We start from the raw sequence: 17240 nt of genomic DNA, 5'->3' as shown, positions 1-17240 counted from the left end.
TTTAGGATGCTGACAGGAACATTTCACCAATTTACTTTTCAATTCTCGAGAGGTAGATGAATCTGTTATTGATAAATGATATTCTGGTGTCCTTATTTAAGGTAGAAAGTTATTGTGTGATAACTGTGATGACATTGCTTTCTTGGAAGCTGTCAGAAAGGTGTCAGAAAGGTGCTAGCCAGATTTCTTAATAAACTGCTGACTCACATAAGCAGGTTGATCTTACCAAAAACACATGGATTTTCTTCAGGAAGAGTTACTACTTCATGATCTCTACAAGACAACTACAACAAAAATGTTTTCAGCAAAATGTTCCTCTGTACCGAGCCTTTGTAGATCTAACCAAAGTCTTTGATCATGTCAACAGAGATGTCCTATTGAGAATCCTTATCAAATTTGGGTATCCACTCACATCCATCTACTTGCTTAAGGAATTGTATCAAAATATGAAAAATATGGAAATGGAAACCTATCAGAAGAGATAGCTTTAAAAAATGATGTCAAGCAAGATGATAAATCTGCACCAACACATTCTCAAAACGTTTTGCTGTTATACTTTTATTTGCTCATTCTCAGTATCTTCTTTACAGTATCATTTCCTACCATAGCAAGAAATCTATGATCTCCATTTCCTTTTATTGTCTTTTAATTTCTTAATGTTCACTAATGTTGTGAAATATCCAATCTTTGTTTCTTTATACTTCTGAACATCCAACACGATTAAAGGTCCAATGTAACAATGTAATAATATGTGTATATGAACATGCACGTGTGCATCCACTACACAAGTATGATCATCCCTCTCATTGTTCAATTTTGTCAGTGTTGAAACAACCTAATTCTCCCTCAAAATAAACCCATCACTCCAGTTTAAAAACAAAATAACAAATGTTTATTTTTGTAAGGTAATCGTTTTCTGAACAACAAACTTGCAATTAAAAGGCTTTTGTTTGACCAAATCAAAACAGAAGTCCAATGAGCAAAAACCTTTTGTTAAGACAGCCCATATTGCTTGCAGAGGCACACAGATCAAACTCTCTGCCAGACCCAGAAAAATAAACTGCCTGTCTTATACCCAGATGGTGGGCTCTAATTGTCTTTCCCTGCTCATAGGTTTTAATATATGTACTTTTAACTGAAAATCTTACATTCTGGTGTTTCTCAGTCATCACCATTTGACCACCGAGAGACTAAACACTAAGATATCTGTGGTAAAAAAAAAAAAATCAAAAGGCAGTGATGCCACACTTCCAACACACAGCTGACACAACCCCCCACTTCAATAGCCAAGTCTAAAATCCAACCCTTCTGAAAAATCAGACTCTTCTTTTATATCTAACTGGAAGCGTCTTATTTGCATATTGAGCAAGCATAATATAAAAAGGCGGCCATCTAAAAAAAAATTTTTCACTCCTCCTGTCGGCACAAGATCTTATAGACTGGCGAAAGAGCAGGTTTGTCAAAAATTAAATCATTTAATCACATTTTCCACGAGAAGTAACATCCAACCATTGCCCACTCAAAGGAGCCTATCTTCAAACAATCTATGAACATTATTTTTCTCGAGTAAGTTGCTTTCAGTATGATTTTCTATTTAAAAAGCATTACTTTATTTCTGAAGAGAAATAAAATTCTGAGTGGCCAAACTCCAAAACAGAGATATTTTCAATTTCTTCTGTGTCCTCCCTTGTCTTATCCCAACATCATCCATAGAAAGTTTGTTATTTGCACTGAAAACATGCTGCCTACTGCATGTTTACAACTATCTTGTGGAGTAGATATTGACTGGTTAACATTATTCATAAGTGACACTTTGTTATTACTTTTATAGGTGTATATAATTTGCATATGATGTTACACATATATATGTAATAGTATCTGTCTTAAGAAATTAAGAAACAGGAGTGAAGATGTTTCCTCAATCCTTTTCAGAAACTGATATATTCATGAAAAAATAGACAAATTTAATTTTAATAACTTATTGAATTTTAATTATTTAACTAGGGGTTTCTTTTGAACAATCTTTACAGAGAAAACAGGTGGCTTAAGATCCTATATATTCCATAGGGGAAACGGCAGTCATAGTGTCTACATATTTCCTATCTAATCTTTATATCATCCCAGATAAACAATTGTATTGTACACGTAAGTTCAAACGTAGCCTACTGCTAATATGTAGCATATATGTAACATACATTTTGTAAGAAGCATTTTTTGCTCAAAATATTTCATGAGGTTTATTTTTCAAAACGTATCCATCCCTATCGTTTTTTTTTTTTGATTAATTCAAGTTATTTCATAATCAATGTGTTGTTTTAAATGAAATGAATTGAGATTTAATGTTCACTGTTTATTTCTTTCTAATGTATAATTTGTGCTATATTTTCCACCAGAACAATGGCCCAGATGACCTTGCAATCATCCCATTTGGTTCAACAGCAGATACAGTCACCATCCATTTTACTGCACAAAGTCCAAATTGTAAAATCCATGTTACTGTATCAATTATTGGATGTTTCCAATCAGCCTGTAAGTACACTAATATCATATCTTCAATAACTATTAATGACAAATTAAGATAAGCTACATTGACGTGAAAACTGAAATGTATTCATAAAAGATATGGTAATAATTATGAATTAATAAAATAAAAACTTTCAAATAAAACCAAATCTAAGAAAATGGATAACAGATGTGGGAAGAACCCAAACAGAAAAAATCAGTTACTGATATATTTGTAGCAGCCGCTACAAACAGGCAGAGACTACTTCTCACGACTTTGAGATTTGAAATCCATTTCTCCCTGGTTTGTCCAATCACAAGCCAGCTCTCAATCACGTGACTGAGTATATAAAAGAGAAATCATAAACCTTTAATTCTCTTTTCTGCCTAGCTTAAGCTAGCAGCACACATTAGCTTGGGGCTTTCGCCCCAGGCCGAACATGAGTATAAAACAATCATCTCTTCAAACTTCTACTTGCTTCCATGTGCTGTACCCAAACGAACATTCTTTGTCATGCTAAAAAACTGTCCTCGCCGATACAACTCACACACACCCATGACAACATGTCAACACACTGAAGTCTTTGTCCTTTCTTTATCTTTCGCCCCGGCGACTACTAGCTATAAACACATGCATGCACAAACACTAAACTATTCTCTTCTTCAACCAGCTGGCATGATATCAAATCTATCTTTAAACACATTGAACACCTTTCTCTCTCTCTCTCTCTCTCTCTCTCTCTCTCTCTCTCTCTCTCTCTCTCTCTCTCTCTCTTTCAGTGAACTCTCTTACTAATATGTTTCTCTCTTCTACCAAAGCTGCTAACGAAAATGACAAATAAAGTTGTTTATTAAATGTTAAAATGATACTTCCTTCTGTTGTCTTCAGTTTTATAAGATTAAACATTAGTCATAAATAACTGATATATTCTTAAATATTAAAGAAGGAAAACCAATGCAGAATTTTACCAAAAAAAACTCCTTTTGCCTTGATTGCAACACCTTTGCAAATGCAAGAAAGAAAACCAATTTAAATTGTGGAATTTTACTTATAAATTAATCATGTCTTTATAGAATGTAGAATCTTGAAATATATCTCAATGCTTGAAAACTATATGAACGTTTTGGAACAATAAAACCAGTTATTAACTTTCTATGTAAGTAAATAATAATTTTTTCCATCATTAAATTAATAAATTGTTAAAAATATAGAATTTCTAATATAACTGATTTGTAACAAATATTACAACAATTTTTTTCATTAATCCTTATAATTGTTAAAACACACGCACATTTATATATAAGTGACTTTGTGTGAGGACTGGTGCTACCAGATTAGGCTGTCTGAAGATATTGGTTTCCTGAGACGAAATGCACCTAACATTGATGATTTTTGTTTTTTCTACTTCCTTTTACAAAACTTAATTATGTTCTGCAAAACCAAACACAAAAACAACAACCCACCTTTTCCCCCTTTTCCTTCTTCTCATTTCCCCTTTTTCTTTCTATCTCCCTCACTTCCTGACTGGTTTCCTAACTTAAAATCTACCAAACATTAATACTGTACCCCATTACCTTCCCCCATTGCAAAACTCATTTATCTTCTGCAGGGCAGGGAACAAAAACGATAAAATACACTATAAAACAACCAAACTAGCGATTGAAGATACAAAGAGTCTGAAGAATAAAAACCTTCTACAAAATAACTGGATGCAACATGAATACTATTTCAAAAATAACTGTTCCACATTAAATAATCCGAAAACGGTTGATATGCTATAAAACAAAACAACCAAACTAAACCTGTTTGAGGAACAGTCTATACACAACTCCTCTGTCAATTGTTGATCTATAGACTTGAAACTTGCTATATTGCAAATTTGGGCCCGTGGAACCAATTTGATTTGGTCTTTAACTGGTAAAACTAGTAACTAAAAAGTTAAAATTGAAAAACTTGAACTTGGCAGGCGTAAGTTGACTTGCAAGTGTGTAAATAAATATTTGTAGATTAAACAATGTAAATTTCCAGCTTTTTGTATGAGTATGAATGTGGCTCAGAGAGTAACAGATAAGAGTGGAGCTAGCATGACAAAGAATGTCTTGGTTTTGATTTTGATTCTAGTTGATGGTACCAGTCATTTTTTTTACTTTTGAAATCAATACTATATATTGTTTTAATCGTTGTTTTAAGAATATTATTTAAAATTATTATTGAATTGATTTATTTTTAGTTATTTGCTGAATCACACATAAAGTTTACTTTCATTCAAAAACGGGAGTAAACTTTATTTCAAAGATAAAAAATTTCTGAATGCATTTTAAACTTAATTCAGCAGAACGTAGCTCACAGCTGTTCACAGAAAGGCACATTTAAAGAGAAATACAGAAACATATTTATATATATATATATATATATATATATATATATATATATAGAGAGAGAGAGAGAGAGGGAGACAAACAGACAGGCAGACAGAAATATGTGTTCGTGTGTGTGCTATAATATAATCAACAAAAAAAATCATCAGCTTTTATTCCAAAATAATATTGCCAGTCAACATACTAAGGTAGATCATTGAATGTTGTTAAACTGGACTAAAGTAAATATCATCGACTGGCTAAAACTATTTCAGTCACATTAAAAGGGTCAAATGCCTGAAGGTTTCCAAAACCAATTTTTCATTTCATTGAAAACTCAACTCATTTCGAATTTTTTATGCAACTTAATATTACATTCAAGGATTCGTATTCTTAAACTTCTAGAAATATAATGCCCCCCACCACCACCATCAAAAAAAAAAAAAAGGAAATTACATACTAGCTACAAATCAACTTGGCAGTTTTCCACGTATCCAAATCCCCCTATATATAAAGTTACAAGTTCAAAAATTGACAGAGGAGTTTGATAGAGACTTTCCTTACATACACAGACAACTTCCCTTTTATTTATATATGCTGTCATGTCGCCCAGCATTACGTAGTTGTAAAATACACATCTATATTATATTTTAATTCATGCAGATTTCTTATTTATTATTATAGAGACAATTCTCTATTGATCATTATCTAATATATAGTAAAGATTTCAAAAGTTATAAAAAATATTACTTGGGTACTATTCACTAGACTTGAAACTAGAACGTTTTGCATTCCAGTCTTGATTGTTATTTATCTCTCCAGTTTCATTACCGTATAAGCTATCGACAGATGAATAAGGAAGATTAAAAATTAAACTTTAACTTATGAATGTTTACTTTTGCACATGTGCAAAAGTAACAGCAAGAGAAATGTTTTATTCAACTTACCCTGCCAAGGTCAACTGTTTTGTTTTCAATTTTAACCACATTGGCAGCAATTTTTGCCGGCTAAAAACCAAATCGAAAGTGTGCTATAAGTTTAAATACCCTATATATAAAATTTCTGTAGACAAAATATTCAGAGAAGAGTTTGGTAGAGACTTTTTGCACACACTCCAACAAGGTCACTTATATATATAGATAGATAGATAAATATTTCTGTGTGAGAGAACGTTTTCATCTTAAATTCTACACAATTATGCAGAATGTAGAAACTATACATAAATAAAATTCAGCGTAATAGTGAAATGAAACAAATCACCTAATATAAAACCATAAAAAATGAATAAGTAATTAATTAACGCTAGTTTTTCAAAGGAATATGCAAATTAGTTAACCTTCATGTAGTTGCTCACATATCCATGACTGAGTATATTAAGAAGTTCATTTTATTAATTTTGAGTAGAAAAAGTAGGCTTTTAATATCAATGTCAATGCAACAAAAAACTCAACTTTATGGGTGTATAGAAGAAGATATTGCTGTATATATACTTATGCATGTGCTAGAACTTTCATCTTAAATGTTACGCAATTATGCACAATGTTGAAAATATGCTAAATAGAACTAAGTGTAATAGTTAAATGAAACCAATCATCCAATGAGAAAACATAAACGTGAATAATTAATTAATGTAAGTTTGTTTTTCAAAGAAATATGCAAGTTCTGATCTTCAGCATGTAGTGCAATGGGGAAAAAAGTGGCTGGTTGATTTTAATGCATCTAAAACCAAGCTTCTATCTTTACATCATCGTTCTATCCCCACCTGGCATCAATTGAAATAAATGGCTTTCGTCTTGGGGAGGCTCCATGTTTTTACAAGCTTCTGGGCTTGACCGTTACTCCTGATCTAAAATAGAATACATACATCAAATCTGTTGCCAAGGTCGCTGGAAAAATGATGAGATCCTTCTATTGATCCAGTAGATATCTCACTGCTGATGCAATTCTCTACCTATATAAGAGCCAGGTACGTCCAAGGATGGAGTATTGCTGTCACATCTGGACAGAAGCTGCTAGGAAGACCTTATACTGCCTTGATAGAGTTCAGAATAGATTCGTAGCCTCATGGGGGATGCCGTTTTTTCTTCCCTGCAACCTCTTACAGAAGAGACGTTGCGAGCCTATCTCTGTTTTATCGTTATTTACGTGGCAAGTGCTATGGTCCCCCTCGCCAAACTTTCACGAAAAACACTCGTCTAGCCAAAACCAGTCTTAGTCAACAATTTATCAATCTGTACAATTGTCTGTAAACTCTTATCATCAAAAATTCGATAAGCTGTTTTATTCCAACAACCTTATACGCTTCCTTTCTTGACAAATTAGGCAACTGCATTACAAACGGATTTCCTTTTACGATAGAAGCTAGAACTGAAGCAGTATACTTAATATGTACGATACATGCGTACTAAACTAAACCACCTTTGCTACCTATATCTAATCGCCTATACTGAATCCTCACCAGCTGAAAACTCTGTATCCTCGGACTCTTAACTTCTCAAATCTTACATCACTAAGACATTCTTCTGAATAGATACAAAAATTTCTCCTGAGGAGTTCAACATCCAGTGATCATATGTCTAATCCTCATTTAATTCCTTATATCACTTTGAATTTTACCTTAAATTTTCATTCTATCCCTAAGTTAAGTAGAACACCTCATAATACTCTATTCAACTACTTCTAAAAATTAGATAAACTCAGTTACAATATCAGAAGTGCTTTGTGCCTGATCTAGTCTACGGACTTGCACAATAAACCATGACACTATGTACCTATAATTCCTCTCAAAACCGCAAAAATACCGCTGCTAGTATGCTACGTATATCCTATAGCTACTTTACCTCCAAGATGACTGCCTTGTCTGTTTTGCATGACAAACTTTTTTTTTTTTTTTTAACTATACTTACAGAATACGCCATAACCTATATCTATCAGGTGTAACTGTTCTCCAAATCAAATGTTCTCTTGTATCTATACTGTGCATATATCTTATCCTTCAGTCATATTAAATACTTAGTTTAGGCACCAAATCATAATTTCTAATATCAAGTAAATCATACTTTAACACTTTATCCTATTCCTAAACTTATAAAACTATATATAACCATACATTCCTAAACTTACAAAACTATATCTAACCATACATTCCTAAACTTACAAAACTATATATAACCATACATTAACTCGTCTCTCTCAAACCAATGCTGATACAAATTTAGTTGCTTCCACTGCATAAATTTTTACCTATCCCATTAAAAATGAAAATTGAAACCATAGTAATGTCTTTTGTTAACCACTTTTGAGGAGTGAAATTTTTCAGTAGATATTAATCTAAATAACTAATTACTATTAACTACCCATGCAGGGTCGCAGAAATACCTGGATTAGGACCCAGGTGCTGGGCGAACCCTCTCGGTGATGATGGACCCATAGATCTTCCCAGGTCATCCATCTAGGAGAAGGAAAACTCTGAAGCAAAACCTAAGGGAGGGAGGACTCTTCAGTCCTGGACGACAACCTTCCTAGAGCTGGTGACTCAAACAAATCACTGGTTGGTAAACCTAAACTGCTTAAGGAGGAGATAGGCTATGTCTATCGCCCAGCTTTCATACTCCTTCTTTGCCTATTAGCTAGGCATAGAGGTGCTATCACAGGGATTCGTCTTAATCACCCAGTGGTTGACCTTGTTTCCTGACTAGGGCAATGAATGCTGCTTGTCCCCGCTCCCGCCACATTCCATCCCCCTAAACTGAACACAGTGGAGTGCTTCAGTACCATATATGTTGAGGCAGTTGGACTGGGCTGGCTTTTCCTAATGGATTGAGGGTACCGGATTGACAGTTCCTGGCTGCTGTTCCCGACTGATAGTACAAGAGCCCTAACTCTTTGGTAGCGCTTAGAGCGGCTGCTCCATCAACAGTTGTATAATATCGGGATGTTTGTAGTGCCATGTCATGCATGGAAAGCGACCCTGCACTCATCCCCGGTGGGCTTTCCTGAGGCCACATTCCTGTGGGTGAGGACAGCTGATGGTCTACTTGTATTGCATGTCTGATATTCTGCACAACCACTTGTCCAGCACCTCCCTCACTCACTCACCCTAACTGAAACTTTTAAATTAAATAAAATGAAATGACCACTCAAGCAAAAGTTACGTTTAAACCAGGACCAAACTCAAAGAAAACCAACCTGCCTCCTCCCTTGAGGCTTGCATTTATGAATATCCGTGGGCTTAGAACTAACTTAGATGATGTTGAATCATTTCTCCTTGTAAACACCCCGGATATCTTAGCATTAAGTGAAACTAACCTTCACTCCTCCATTCCCTCTAACCACCTTAATATGCCTGGTTATCTCCCACCCTGCCGTAAGGATTCGGACAGACATATGCATGGACTTGAAGTCTATATTCGTAACACCCTCCCCCTGAATAGAGAAATAAAACTTGAATCAGACGACCAGGCCTTTATGTGCTTCAGACTAAATATGCAACATAATATTAGCTACTTGTATTTTCTCTACCGCTTTCCTTCAACCCAGGACTGTACCCTAATAAACAAAGTCTCTGACAGCATAGATATAGCACTCTCCCTCGATACTAGTGCACAAGTACATGTATTTGGTGACTTCAATGTCCACCACAGTAACTGGCTAGGATTCTCTAATTACACAGACGTAGCTGGTAGCACAACACATAGCTTCTGTATATCCCATTCCCTATCTCAGACGGTTACATTTCCCAGACCAGCAAGATCAACATGCCTCACTTCTAGATCTTTTTCTGACAATGGTTCCCGAGGATTGTACAACAAATGCCCACAGCCCACTCGGGAATGCTGATCATGCTGTGATAATGGTAGAAATCACGCTAAATTCTCGCCCTAAAACTGAAGACCCACTACTCAAAACAACGAGGTATTACAAAAAGGCTGACTGGGAAGCCATCAGGGATCTCATCAGAGATACCCCATGGCAAAATATCTTTACTCTTCCAGCGGAACAGTGTGTAAATGAGACCACTGAATGGTTCCAAACTGCAATTGAAGCACATGTCCCCACACGGAAATTCTATACAAAGCCCCACTCTCCCCAATGGTTTACTTTTGCTTGTGCAGCTGCCATTTGTCAAAGGCAGCATGCGTTCCGCAGATTCAACCGACATAAGTCCAGCTCAAACAAACAGAAGTATATAGAAGCTAGAAATAATTGTAAGAGAGTGATAGTGACAGCTAAGACAGATTACTCTGAAACCACCAGAAAACGCATCGAAGCACAGAAATTAGGAACCCGTGATTTTTGGAAAATCTACAACAGCGTAGTAAATAATGGGCAGTCAATGATTCCCCCACTAGCAAACAATCATGAGGTTGCTTGCACGGCAACTGACAAGGCTAATCTGCTTGCCAGTCGGTTTGCCTCAAACTGCACACTGGACCTGGCACACCACTCCCTCCCTGACTTTCCTTTGTGGACAGACGCCACACAAGACGATTTGAAAATCACCCCTGCTCAGGTACATGATATTATAAAAAATCTTGACACCTCAAAAGCATGTGGACCAGATCTCATCTCGGCTGTGCTATTAAAAAAATGCTCTGCCAAGGTTGCTCCAGTTCTCTCCAAACTTTACAATAAATGCCTCAACGAATCTTCCTTTCCTGACTGCTGGAAAACCGCTTCTGCGATACCAGTCTTCAAGAATTCTGGTGAAAGAACTGACCCACTAAATTATCGCCCCATTAGCCTCCTCCTGCTTTTCGCCAAAATATTTGAATCCTTAGTTAATCAAGCCCAAGCCAGCACCTAACAACTGCTAAACTCCTGACTGACAAACATTCAGACAAGCCCATTCAACAGCAGATATCTTAACTGTAGTCTCTGTACATATATATCGTTCACTGGACAAAACAGGGGAGGGTAGAGCGGTAGCCCTTGATATATCTAAGGCTTTTGACAGGGTATGGCATGATGGTCTTCTAAGGAAAATCAGAGTATATGGAATCACTGGAAGAATACATAATGTAATTAAATCCTTCTTAAGTAAGAGAAAAATCCAAGTTATCCTTGACGGTCGTACATCTAAACAATATGATATAAATACAGGAGTACCTCAGGGGTCTATCCTTGGACCTTTATTATTCCTGATATTCATAAATGACCATCCTGATAAAATTGTTTCGGAGATGGGTATATTTGCCGATGATAACTATAACTATCTCTATAACTACTTATGCCTAAAAGTATCCTGTACCTCTATAAGGCCGCCATTCGTCCATGTATGGAGTACTGTTGTCACATCTGGGCTGGTGCATCTGCTGCTTGTCTCTCACTCATTGACAGGGTTCAAAAGAGAGTGGTCAACCTGATAGGTCCTGAACTGTCATATAGGCTTTAGCCTCTATCCCATCATCGAGATGTTGCATCCCTCTGTCTGTTCTACAAATACTTTAATGGTGAACTGAAAACACTTGTACCTCCTCGACGTAACTACCCCCTACAAACCCAACAAGCCACTAAGTCTCACCCCTTTACAGTAGAGATGCAAGAAAACCTTTTAGGTGCAAGAAAACCTTTTACTCCAATAGTTTCTTCCCCAGAACTGCAGGTCTTTGGAACTCCCTTCCGGGATTCTGCTTTCCCAACTATACTGATATGCAGAAGTTCAAGTGTAATGTGAACAAACATCTTTCTACTCATTCCCCTTCATAATGTCCCTGCAAATTATGACCCTGATATTACCCCCCTGCTTCAAAGTGGCACTGTGCCTTGTTTGGGGTGAAAATTGAATTAAAAAAAAACAACTCACTCTTTATCTGTGCCTAAACCTAAATGCAAATTCCATGAACAAAGTTTCTTTCTTAGAACTGCACACTTGTGGAACTCTCTTCCATTTACCTGCTTTCCAGTTGACTACAATATGGCCGTCTTCATGTCCAATGAAAACAAATTCTTGATGAGCCGTTCCCCTTAAGTAATCTAATTTACCAAATTTACATTTCTAACAATTACTATGATATTGTCCTTTTGAAGACTGTACACTCTTTAACCCTTATCCTCGAGTAGCCTCTGGGCCTTGATAAGTGGTGATTTCCTTGTAAAAGAAAAAAGAAGTTAATTAACATTCATAAAGTCGATCGCATATCTATGACTGACTATATTAAAAAGTTTTAATAATTGTTAAATAGAAAAAAGTGAGCTTTTAATATCAATGTCAGTGCAACAAAAACTCAACTTTTTAGATGTATGGATATAGCTGCATATATTATTTCTTTGAACTAATTATGCTCTTTTCATATTTTTTACATTTTATAGCTACAACTCCAGCACCAACAAGTAAGTGCATCATTAAATTACTAATATTTTAAGGAAGAAGTTACCATGCCATGTTACATATTTCTATGCAATACTGTTCATCTTAGGGACCAAGATTGAAAAGGTATTCTTTATACTTTTCTCAATAGGCAGGTATATTCTTAAAGAAAAAAATGACAATTTGAACATAAATATATTTTATTTAGGAAACTTGTAATACATTTAATATCGATTTAGATTATACAAACACCATTGTTGGTAGCATCATAATTTGTGAGAACTTTACTGTACATTCCCTTTTCATTTTATAAGAATAAAGTTGAATAAAAACGTTCAATGATAACCTATTGATTCTAGAAAGCAAAGTTATCCCATTTTAAAAGAGGATAACCATTCAATACCACTGGAAACCATATTACATGAAGTGAAAAATATATGGAAAGTCTTGACGATGTTCGCATTTTGGGAAGGTCAAGAAGAACTAAAAAGTGTTCAATACATATAAATCTGTTAATCTGTTGTTCCAGTTTAGCAAGAATGTGTAATGAATGAAAGTACTATGCTTCAATTTGATTGTTTAACCCCTTTAAAATCGACATGGCATGTAATGTAAAAATAAATAAATAGCTGAATGTAGCCTGTATCAATGTGTTGACTGAATTTATATATTTTGAACATTATAATAAAATATCTTTTAGTAAATGTCCATTTAAAATATCTAATAGTCTTATGTATATACTCATACAAATCACCCACAAAGATGCTGACTTATATATCTTATGTATATACTCATACAAAAAGCTGTATGAATATTTATTTACAAATAATACAAGTAATTATTCATGAATAATTATCTTAATGACTTCTATGACTGCTTAGTTTTAGACAAATATAATCTGTTAATGTTGTATTTCAGTAATCTAGAATATAAAGGATTTTTTTAAATAGACAATTAAAATTCTTTTGGAAGAAATAAAAGCATTGGTATGAGGAACAACCTCTTCTTTAGCTTTAAAATGTAGATTATCTAACATATAATAACAAAATTGAAATATAAAATAATAAGTGTCTTATGAAAAAGACTTCCCAGGTGTGGTAATAGTAGATTCTAGTGTGAGACTGAAAATACTGTCGACTTCCGATATGAATGACTAGTTTAAGAGAAATTAAAAGTAGGGTTAAATGTAAAAATGCAAGAAAGTGAACAAAACTTAATGTTTAGTAATAGCTGTAAGAGTGTTCCTTGTTACTTATTCTATAAATTTAAATTAAATTGGTTCAAATATCTTTATTTTGATAATTAACAATTTTGTTCATTTGGTGAGTTTTTTTTAGTTATGTAGACAGTAACTATATAAATAAAAGCCATTCGATGTCTATATAATTAATTTAATTTCTCTAATAAAATATATCTCCATAAATATAACTTTTTTTTATAATAATAAATAAATAGTTTCAATATGTTATATAACATTAAATTTTTTTCCATAAATGTTATAATTGTAAAAACTCCAAAAGATGTTGTTTTTGTATAAGAAGCAACATTCAACAGAAATGTTATATGTTTTTCTTTTCTTTATTTGAATTTTAACGTCATACGAAAATTGATATCGGTGATTACGTCTTTCTGATCGGAAAAGCTCAAAAGGATTATTTTAGTACAAGGAGCAACAATCAACTGCTAAATGTTTTAATGTTAGTCTTTTAACGACTAGGGTCAATAGGCATCTCCTGTCTTTTCAATAATCATCTTTTGTTCTTGTTTGCTCCTTACATTAAATGGCTTCATACCTTGTCTGGAACGATTTCCATAAAAAAAAATTTAAATCGCATAAATTCTATATAAAAAAAATAGAGAACAAATTTCATTATTTTGTTTTCCTAATATTCTATCATTTTTTTGTTTGCAATTTTAGCAATACCTACAACAACACCAAAACCATCAACTGGAACAGGTAAACCATTATTTATAATTTTAAATGTACAAAATATTCTTGTCAGATTTGTCAATCTTTCAAAAAAGATAAGGATAATCGTTTAATTTCATTTGAATGTAATTTTATTTTGCAGCTTCTTGGTGTGTCAAACAAGATGGCATGGCTGATTCTTCCTTGGTGAGAAACTGGGATATTGATGTGTCCAGTAATGAAGAACATAAAGCTGCTATCCGACCAGGTGGAAAAGGATGGACACCTGAATCTGGAGATAAGAAAAAGACAGTCAGCATCTTTGTGGGTGATGCTCTCATTTATGGAGCCCGCTTGAGGCTGCCAAAGTCTAAATGTGTAAAAGGATATGATATCTTTCTTAGCGGAGGTGGACATGGAGGCATTTACAAACACAAGGTATGTGGGGTGGAAGTTTTATTCGATATTTAAATTTCATATACTTTCATAATATGTGGATATTAATTATTATTTATTCGATATTTAAATTTCATATACTTTCATGATATGTGGATATTAATTATTATTTATTTGATATTTAAATTCCATATACTTTCATAATATGTGGATATTAATTTTATATACTTTCATAAGATGTGGATATTAATTATTATTTATTCGATATTTAAATTTTATATACTTTCATAATATGTGGATATTAATTATTATTTATTTGATATTTAAATTCCATATACTTTCATAATATGTGGATATTAATTTTATATACTTTCATAATATGTGGATATTAATTATTATTTATTCGATATTTAAATTTCATATACTTTCATAATATGTGGATATTAATTATTATTTATTCGATATTTAAATTTTATATACTTTCATAAGATGTGGATATTAATTATTATTTATTCGATATTTAAATTTCATATACTTTCATAATATGTGGATATTAATTATTATTTATTCGATATTTAAATTTCATATACTTTCATGATATGTGGATATTAATTATTATTTATTCGATATTTAAATTTTATATACTTTCATAATATGTGGATATTAATTATTATTTATTCGATATTTAAATTTTATATACTTTCATAATATGTGGATATTAATTATTATTTATTCGATATTTAAATTTCATATACTTTCATGATATGTGGATATTAATTATTATTTATTCGATATTTAAATTTTATATACTTTCATAATATGTGGATATTAATTATTATTTATTTGATATTTAAATTCCATATACTTTCATAATATGTGGATATTAATTTTATATACTTTCATAATATGTGGATATTAATTTTATATACTTTCATAATATGTGGATATTAATTATTATTTATTCGATATTTAAATTTTATATACTTTCATGATATGTGGATATTAATTATTATTTATTCGATATTTAAATTTCATATACTTTCATAATATGTGGATATTAATTATTATTTATTTGATATTTAAATTTCATACACTTTCATAATATGTGGATATTAATTTTATATACTTTCATAATATGTGGATATTAATTATTATTTATTCGATATTTAAATTTTATATACTTTCATAATATGTGGATATTAATCATTATTCTCTATCCATAGAATAATGGACCAAACAACATTACAATCATTCCATTTGCTACAACAGCAGATACAGTGAAGATCCATTTCACTCCGAAAAAAAATTGTAAGATGTTGGTCACTGTTTCCATTGTTGGATGCTTCCAATCAGCATGTGAGTAATTAAATCTTTTTTTTACAAGATTCATTTTACATTAACCTTTGCTTCAAACATACATATTTTTACATTTGATAATTTCAAGTTCTGTCAGAGTAAATATACTTACATAAGACAAACCTAAATGTCCAGTGAAACTATATCAATAATTATGAGAAACTGATTCAACATGAGAAAATGATTCATTGATGCAGTAAACATTGCAGGATTAAAAAAAGAAAGCAGATTACTATAATAAAACTATACTATTCACAAATTAATAAAACTCTTTTAATTTGATTTCAGGAAAAAAGTGATTCAATAAGATTAATTTTTTGAACACTTTTTTTATAAATCAAATGTTTTTGAACGCTTGTATTCTTTATTAAAATATTTTTATACACAATTATAAAATTTATATTATGGATACAATTATAATTATCCTTCTCAGTTAATAGCATATCCATTAATTATCAATCAATTTTGTTATGTTAACTGAAAGTAGTTATAACGTTGCAAAAATTAATAAGTTTCAAAACTGTTAACAAACTATCAGATATTTTATGATGATCATTATTTGTTGTATCAAACATATTTGTCATTAATTATATGTACATATATTAAGTATTAACATGCGCACCCCCCACATATATATATATATATATATATATATATATACGCACACACCTATAAAGTTGAGTTGTTTGTTGAACTGACATTGATATTAAAAGCCTACCTTTTCTATTTAAAAATCATTTAAACAAATTTCCTTATATATACATTCATGGATTTGCAATCGACTTGATAAAGGTTAATTTGGATATGTATTTGCAAAATCAATTAATTATTCTATTTTTTATGGTTTCTTATTGGATGATTGGTTTTATTTATCTATTACACTCAGTTCTATTCATGCATATTTTTTACACTGTGCAAAATTGTGTAGCATTTAAGATGTAGATTTCTAGTACACGCATATATATATATGTATATACATATATATATATAATATATATATATATATATATATATATACTCGGGTTTTTTTTATATTCAAAAGTAATGGACTAATGAATTCAACGAGGTTGTTAGATAGTGCTCAATAAAAAGAGCTGATAATACTTGTTTATTGTTATATAAACATGCTCACATCCCGCTGCTACAAATAGCCACTTGTTTCAATCAAACAACAGATATCATCAGGCAGCGACTTGACTATTCAAAAGTTCAATGAATAATGGATTTTTATTTTAGGTAGGAACTCTTTAGAAGTTGGAGTTAAAAAACTTAAAAACACAGGACTTTAATTAAATAAAAAAGTAAAAAGGGAGAGGCAATTTAAATAAAGTTAAAAAATTACAATGGGGAGAGAGTGATTGAGGAGAGGAAAAAGGAATAGAGACAGAAATAGAGAAAGAAAATATAGAG

The 17240-nt window shown here is 32.3% G+C and overlaps 1 protein-coding gene across 1 annotated transcript in view; it reads left to right on the top strand.

Moving 5' to 3' along the window:
- Positions 1 to 17240, top strand: part of LOC145292233 (uncharacterized) — an 80682-nt gene that overhangs the window by 31600 nt on the left and 31842 nt on the right. Inside the window, exons 23-27 of the mRNA XM_080138556.1 lie at positions 2394 to 2529; positions 12172 to 12192; positions 14088 to 14126; positions 14242 to 14516; positions 15698 to 15830. Of these exons, the coding sequence (XP_079994682.1) occupies positions 2394 to 2529; positions 12172 to 12192; positions 14088 to 14126; positions 14242 to 14516; positions 15698 to 15830 (604 nt within the window). The remainder of the gene's footprint in view (positions 1 to 2393; positions 2530 to 12171; positions 12193 to 14087; positions 14127 to 14241; positions 14517 to 15697; positions 15831 to 17240) is intronic.

This window comes from Euprymna scolopes, chromosome 13 (genome assembly GCF_053919585.1).
Source record: "Euprymna scolopes isolate OS-2025 chromosome 13, ASM5391958v1, whole genome shotgun sequence".
Taxonomy (NCBI): domain Eukaryota; kingdom Metazoa; phylum Mollusca; class Cephalopoda; order Sepiida; family Sepiolidae; genus Euprymna; species Euprymna scolopes.
The sequence above is the reverse complement of the archived record's forward strand: the minus strand, read 5'-3'. Positions and strand labels throughout refer to the sequence as shown.